This window comes from Cannabis sativa, chromosome 4 (assembly GCF_029168945.1).
Source record: "Cannabis sativa cultivar Pink pepper isolate KNU-18-1 chromosome 4, ASM2916894v1, whole genome shotgun sequence".
NCBI classification, from domain to species: Eukaryota; Viridiplantae; Streptophyta; class Magnoliopsida; order Rosales; family Cannabaceae; genus Cannabis; species Cannabis sativa.
In genome coordinates this window covers 61,759,211-61,766,710 of record NC_083604.1, presented here as the reverse complement: position 1 = coordinate 61,766,710, position 7,500 = coordinate 61,759,211, and the positions used below count along the sequence as shown (strand labels likewise).

The 7,500-nt window shown below is 31.0% G+C and overlaps 2 protein-coding genes across 2 annotated transcripts in view; one reads left to right on the top strand and one right to left on the bottom strand.

The window, feature by feature from the left end:
- The window catches only part of LOC115723856 (putative protein TIC 214 N-terminal part), a 9,858-nt gene extending 9,151 nt beyond the window's left edge, over positions 1-707 (top strand). The window contains 2 exon segments of the mRNA XM_061114850.1: positions 1-467; positions 470-707. The exon segment at positions 1-467 is cut by the window's left edge and continues 9,151 nt beyond it. Coding sequence (XP_060970833.1) covers positions 1-467; positions 470-672 — 670 coding nt within the window. The 3' untranslated portion in view covers positions 673-707.
- Positions 708-1,461: 754 nt separating this feature from the next.
- On the bottom strand, positions 1,462-2,906 carry LOC133037456 (NAD(P)H-quinone oxidoreductase subunit 5, chloroplastic). The gene has a single exon (XM_061114848.1). The coding sequence runs from the start codon at positions 2,904-2,906 to the stop codon at positions 1,497-1,499; it is 1,410 nt and encodes a 469-aa protein (XP_060970831.1). The 3' UTR covers positions 1,462-1,496.
- Between the last annotated feature and the right edge of the window lie 4,594 nt (positions 2,907-7,500).

The window sequence follows — 7,500 nt, the reverse complement described above, 5'->3', positions numbered from 1 at the left end:
ATGTGTATTCCTGAATAATCTCATTTTTCAATTATTCAACCATTTCATTTTACCAAGTTCAATGTTAGTCAGATTAGTCAACATTTATATGTTTCGATGCAACAACAAGATGTTATTTGTAACAAGTAGTTTTGTTGGTTGGTTAATTGGTCACATTTTATTCATGAAATGGGTTGGATTGGTATTAGTCTGGATACAGCAAAATAATTCTATTAGATCTAATGTACTTATTAGATCTAATAAGTACCTTGTGGCAGAATTGAGAAATTTTATGGCTCGAATCTTTAGTATTCTCTTATTTATTACCTGTATCTACTATTTAGGCAGAATACCGTCACCCATTGTTACTAAGAAACTGAAAGCAACCTTAGAAACGGAAGAAACAGATGTAGAAATAGAAACAACTTCAGAAACGAAGGGGACTAAACAGGAACAAGGGGGATCCACCGAAGAAGATCCTTCTCCTTCCCTTTTTCGGAAGAAAAGGAGGATCCGGACAAAATCGATGAAACGGAAGAGATACGAGTGAATGGAAAGGAAAAAACAAAAGATGAATTCCAAGTTAAAGAGACACAATATAAAAATAAACCCGTTTATGAAACTTATTATCTGGATGTGGATCGGAATCAAGAAAATTCGAAGTTAGAAATATTGAACGAAAAAAAGGAGTAAATTACTAAAAAGATTAATACATAAGATACATACACTAAAAGATAAGAAGAAATTCGCCCGCCCCCTACATATTTTATACCTTCCCCTACAAAAAAACTCGAAATACCCACCCCATTCGTAATTCCATCAATTATTCGTCTATCAAAAAAATGAATTAGTTCAGCCAATCTTCTTATACCTTGAATTAAGAATGTTGCATAAACAAAATCGATATAACCACGATTATATGCCCAATCATATATCACATTTAGTATTTTATTTCCAAAAATTTGAAGTTTATTAGGAATACGTTTACCAAATGAATTCAAAAAATTCAAATTTTGTAAAGATGAATAAACAGGCTTATATAAAAAGGATGCTATAAGAATTCCCAACGAAGCTATACTGACTGAAAAGGTTGCATTTGTTAGAAATTCATACCAATTCCAATCCATCAAATTTTCTTCCTTTTGATGTAAAAGATTTATAGACGGAGTTAACAATTTTGATAATATATCCAATTGCATTCCTTCTTGATTGAGTTGAGTGAACAAAGGAATTCCTATAACTCCAATGAACAAAGTAAATATACCCAATACAAGCATAGGAAATAGCATAGTATTGTCTGACTCATGAGGATACGAAAAAGTGTTTTTAGTACCAAAATTTGGAATAGTAATAAAAGGCGCCACCATACTTCTTTCATTCCTATTAATACAATATTTCTTTTTATAAAAAAAGAAGTCTTTTCATTATTTTTCATTGTTAATAAAGGTACTAAGCGAAAATTTGTTTTAATCTTCTTTTGCCCTTCGCTACCCCATAAAGATATTGAATAGACCAAACTATTTATTGCCACTGTAAGTTTGAAACTGAACATTTAAATGGCCCTCAAAAGTTAGTAAATAAATCCGAAACATATAAAATGCGGTTAATCCCGCTGTGGAACAAGCTATTATTGCAAAAATGGGTGAATACAACCAACTATCAGTAAGAATTTCATCTTTTGACCAAAAACAGCCAAGAGGTGGAATACCACAAAGAGAAAGGGTACCTAATAAAAAAGATGTTTTTGTAATTGGTACGTGTTTTCTTAAACCCCCCCTAAGAACCAGATTCTGGCTTTTATTTGGGGAATATCCAACAATAGTTTCCATTGAATGAATAATGGATCCAGATCCTAAAAACAACAGCGCTTTAGAATAAGCGTGAGTAATCAAATGAAACAAAGCAGTTCGATAAGACCCCATACCTAGAGCCAGCATCATATAACCCAATTGAGACATTGTAGAATACGCTAAACCTCTCTTAATATCTTTTTGAGCAAGAGCTAAAGTAGCGCCGAAAAATAATGTTATTATACCTATCAAAGCTATTATATTCATTATGTAAGGTATAACTATGAAAAGCGGAAGTAGCCGAGCTACAAGAAAAATTCCGGCTGCGACCATAGTAGCTGCATGTATAAGAGCTGAGATAGGGGTGGGTCCTTCCATAGCATCAGGTAACCATACATGAAGAGGAAATTGGGCAGATTTAGCAATTGCACCAGAAAATAATAGAAAGGCACACAAAGTAACAAATAAAAAATTTACTTGATTATTAGAAACCAAGTCATTGAATATTTGAAACAAATCCCGAAATTCTAAACTTCCCGTTATCCAATAAAAACCTAAAATTCCTAATAATAAACCAAAATCCCCCACGCGATTAGTTATAAACGCTTTTTGACAAGCATTCGCCGCAGTAGGTCGTGTGAACCAAAAACCTATTAATAAATACGAACACATTCCAACCAATTCCCAAAAAAAATAAATTTGTATCATATTCGAACTAGTAACTAATCCCACCATTGAAGTATTGAAAAAACTCATATAAGCAAAAAATCTCAAATATCCCTGATCATGAGACATATAATTGTCACTATAAATAAGAACCATAATTCCAACAGTCGTAATTAAGATTAACATAATAGAAGTAAGCGGGTCAACCAAATATCCAACTTCTAACGAAAAGTCATTATTTATAGTCCAAGACCATATAGATAGATAAATAGAAGGGTTATTTATTTGTTGAATAGATAGATAGATTGAAAAAACCATAACTATACTTAACAATAAAACACTAGGAAAAACCCACATACGGCGCAAATTTTTTGTTGCCGTTGGAAATAGTAGGAGTCCTACTCCGATTAATATCGGAACTGGAAGTGGAATAAAAGGTATAATCCATGAATACTGATATGTAGATTCCATAAAAATAAATAAATTTTTTTTATCTTAATTAAATTAATTTTTTCTGATTTACCGGTTATTATTTCTTTTGAAATGAAAGGAATCAGTTAATAAAAAATAAAAATATACAATATATAGAATTTTCTAGTCTAAATATAGAATTTTCTAGTCTAAATGATTCTGAATCTTTTTCAACTCTTTGAAATATTATATTTTCAACTCTTTGAAATATTATATTGAAAAAGTAAGAGGTTAAAATAGGTCAAATGATATGATTCCTTTTTTTAATTGAAAAAAAAAAAAAGAATTGAAAAAAAAAAAAGTACTTAAAATTATATTAATTATATTAAAATATATTAAAATTCACGAATTAAATATTTCATTCTAATTTTTGAATGGCAGTTCCAAAAAAACGTACTTCTATATCAAAAAAGCGGATTCGTAAAAATATTTGGAAAAAGAAAGGATATTGGGCAGCATTAAAAGCTTTTTCTTTAGGTAAATCTCTTTCTACAAGAAATTCAAAAAGTTTCTTTTATACGCCAAATAAATAATACAAAATTGGCATAATCTTTGTTGTTCTGACTCGAAAAAAAAAAATAAGCATAATTTTTAATTTACAACTCGAAAACTTCGAAAGACATTAGAAAAAAATTCTAAGAATTATAATAATACTTCACTTTATTTATATATTTATTCCTTTCCTTTTAAAATAGAATAAAAAAAAAAACGACAAATTCTATTAGATAGAAATCTATAAAAAAATATAAAAACTAAAAAAAAAATATATGTTCAAAGATTTCTAAAAGGACAAATTTATATTCTATTTATATTCTTTAATGTTTTATGTTTTGTTTTGAACTGATCAACAACAATATAATATTAAATTCAATTTGTTTCCTTTTTTAAAAAAAAAAAAAACTAAGAATTCCTTTGTCTACTCTTTTGAATATGCTTTCTCATTTTTAGGATGGGGAAAATAAGAATCCCCATCAATTCGATAATAAAAATAAAAATGATTTCTCTTTTATTTATATTATTTTTCTATTATTTTATACTATTTAAATTTTAAATATTTCTTAGACTAACATAGAAATTAGAGTATAGAAGAGCATATATATATAATTTGTAGTCAAAACTAATAGGTCGTTGAAACTCATTAATAAAGAACGTTTTTGATGCTATCTATGAATTAAAGTCATAACTATCAAGTAAATTATAACAATTAGATTCTATTCAAGTATAAAATAAGAAATTTTTAAAAACACCATTGTTAAATTAAATAAAAGGACCCTCAAAGAAAAAATATACCAAGTGGACGATTGAATAAAAATAGGTTGTTAGGTTATTATGATTTCGAACAAGCCGCTATGGTGAAATCGGTAGACACGCTGCTCTTAGGAAGCAGTGCTAGAGCATCTCGGTTCGAGTCCGAGTAGCGGCATGGCATTTTCTAAAAAGTACAAAAGGAAATCCTATACTGAATTCAATTCCCGATTTCTATTATTATCCTATAATTGAGAAACTTTTTTATGATATTTTCAACTTTCGAGCATATATTACTTCATATATCCTTTTCGGTCGTTTCAATTGTAATTACAATTCAATTGATAACCTTGTTAGTCGATGAAATCATAGGACTATATGATTCCTCCGAAAAAGGGATGATAGCTACTTTTTGCTGTATAACAGGATTATTAGTTACTCGTTGGATTTATTGGGGACATTTACCATTAAGTAATTTATATGAATCATTAATCTTTCTTTCATGGAGTTTCTCCATTATTTATATGGTTCCGCTTTTTAAAAAATATAAAAACTATTTCAATTTAAACGTAATAACCGCGCCGAGTGTTAATTTTACCCAAGGTTTTGCTACTTCGGGTCTTTTAAATGAAATGAATCAATCCGAAATATTAGTACCCGCTCTTCAATCCCATTGGTTAATGATGCACGTAAGTATGATGGTATTGAGCTATGCAGCTCTTTTATGCGGATCATTATTATCACTAGCTCTTCTAGTCATTACATTTCGAAAATTCATAAGAATTCTTAGTCAAAGTAATAATTTAGTAAATGAGTCTTTTTCTTGGAGCGAGATTGAATACGTGAGAGAAAAAAAAAATATTTTACAAAAGACTTCTTTTCTTTCTTCTAGGAATTATTACAGGTTTCAATTGGTTCAACAATTGGATCTTTGGAGTTATCGTATTATTAGTCTAGGGTTTATCTTTTTAACCATAGGTATTCTTTCAGGCGCAGTATGGGCTAATGAAGCATGGGGATCCTATTGGAATTGGGATCCAAAGGAGACTTGGGCATTTATTACTTGGACCGTATTTGCAATTTATTTACATACTAGAACAAATAAAAATTTTGAAAGTGTAAATTCCGCAATTGTAGCCTCAATAGGTTTTCTTATAATTTGGGTATGTTATTTTGGGGTTAATTTATTAGGAATAGGGTTGCATAGTTATGGTTTATTTCCTAACTGAAGAAAGGACTTGACAAATACAAAATAAACATAGGACGGAATAAGTGTATATACGAAAACTTGGTGTAATCCAGTGCGAACCCGAACCCTTTAATGGAAATGAAGTAATTCAAAGAGTTCGCGCTGGATTACATACCTGATTAGAATAGAATTTCTATTTATTTTATTCAAACTTAAGCGAAGAATAAAGAACTTATTTTAAAGTGTACAAAACCAACAAACTTTTTTAAATTTTCAAAAAAAACTATGGATAAAAATAATTAGATAAAAGAGCTTCGACTTTATCGACGGATAGTGAAAAAACGAAATCCGGATAAATACCAATAGCTATTATAGGTAATAAAATACAGATCGAAACAAATAATTCTCGCGGTCCAGAATCAACAAAATAAGAGTTTGGTGCATTAAAAAGCCTATATCCATAGAACATCTGTCGTAACATAGATAATGAATAAATAGGAGTTAATATGATTCCAATTGCCATTACAAAAGTAATGAATATTTTTGTCATTAAAAGAAATTTTTGGCTAGTAAGTATTCCTAAAAATACTATAAATTCTGCAATAAAACCGCTCATGCCCGGTAATGCAAGAGAAGCCATTGATAAGATACTGAAAGTTGTAAATATTTTTGGAATTGTGATAGCCATTCCGCCCATTTCATCGAGATAAACAAGACGTATTCTATCATAACTCGTTCCTGCCAAGAAAAAAAGCGCGGCGCCAATAAAGCCGTGAGATATTATTTGTAAAATGGCTCCGTTGAGTCCTGCATCGCTTATAGAACTAAGTCCGATAATTATGAAACCCATATGAGATACAGAGGAATAAGCTATTCTTTTTTTTAAATTACGCTGCCCTGGGGATGTTAAAGCTGCATAGATTATTTGAATTGTGCCGACTATGATTAACCAAGGAGAAAATATAGAATGGGCGTGGGGTAATAATTCCATATTGAATCGAACCAATCCATACGCCCCCATCTTTAATAAGATTCCAGCTAGAAGCATACAAGTACTGTAATGTGCCTCTCCATGAGTGTCCGGTAACCATGTATGTAAGGGTATAATCGGCAATTTGACAGCAAAAGCAATAAAAAATCCAATATAGAATAGCATTTCGAGTGCTACAGGATACGATTGATTAGCTGATGTTTCAAAATTTAATGTTGGTTCATTAGAACCATATAAACAAACACCTAGAATTCCCATTAATAAAAAAGCGGAACTTCCTGCAGTATACAAAATAAATTTTGTAGCTGAATACAAACGTTTCTTTCCTCCCCACATAGATAGAAGTAGATAAACTGGAATTAATTCTAATTCCCACATGATGAAAAAAAGTAAAAGATCTTGAGAAGAAAAAGGTCCTATTTGACCGCTATACATTGCTAACATCAGAAAATGGAATAATCGGCACTCTCGAGTAACTGGCCGAGCCGCTAAGGTAGCTAAAGTCGTGATAAACCCCGTCAACAAAATGGGTCCTATAGAAATTCCATCTATTCCCAACCTCCAAGAAAAATTAAAAAAATCGATCCATTTATAATCCTCTGTGAGTTGGATTAATGGATCGTCCAATTGGAAAAAATAACCGAATGCATAGGTTATTAGAAGGAGTTCTAATATACATATACAAAGAGTATACCACCTAATTACCTTATTGCCTCTATGGGGAAGAAAGAAAATTAGGGAACCCGCAAATATTGGAAAAACTACAATTATCGTTAACCAAGGAAAATAATTCATGGTAAAAACAAGATACACTTGGACCAGAAAAATAGACTAGAAAAACCCGTTCTCAAAAAAAATATATTATTTTGAGCGCGGGTTTTTGTCGATAAAAGTAAAAAAAAAAAAAAGAATTGTATTCAAGCCAGTAGGGCTTTTTTGAACGTATTAATAAGCTAGACCCATGCTTCGAGTTGTTTCATGCCACAAATAAACTCGAACACTCAAGAAATCCGTCGGGCAGGCGGATTCACATCTCTTACAACCCACACAGTCCTCTGTTCTTGGAGCAGAAGCAATTTGCTGTTTAGCTTTACACCCGTCCCAAGGTATCATTTCTAATACAATCTGTGGGGGCAGGCTCCGGACACATTGAGTACACCCTATACACG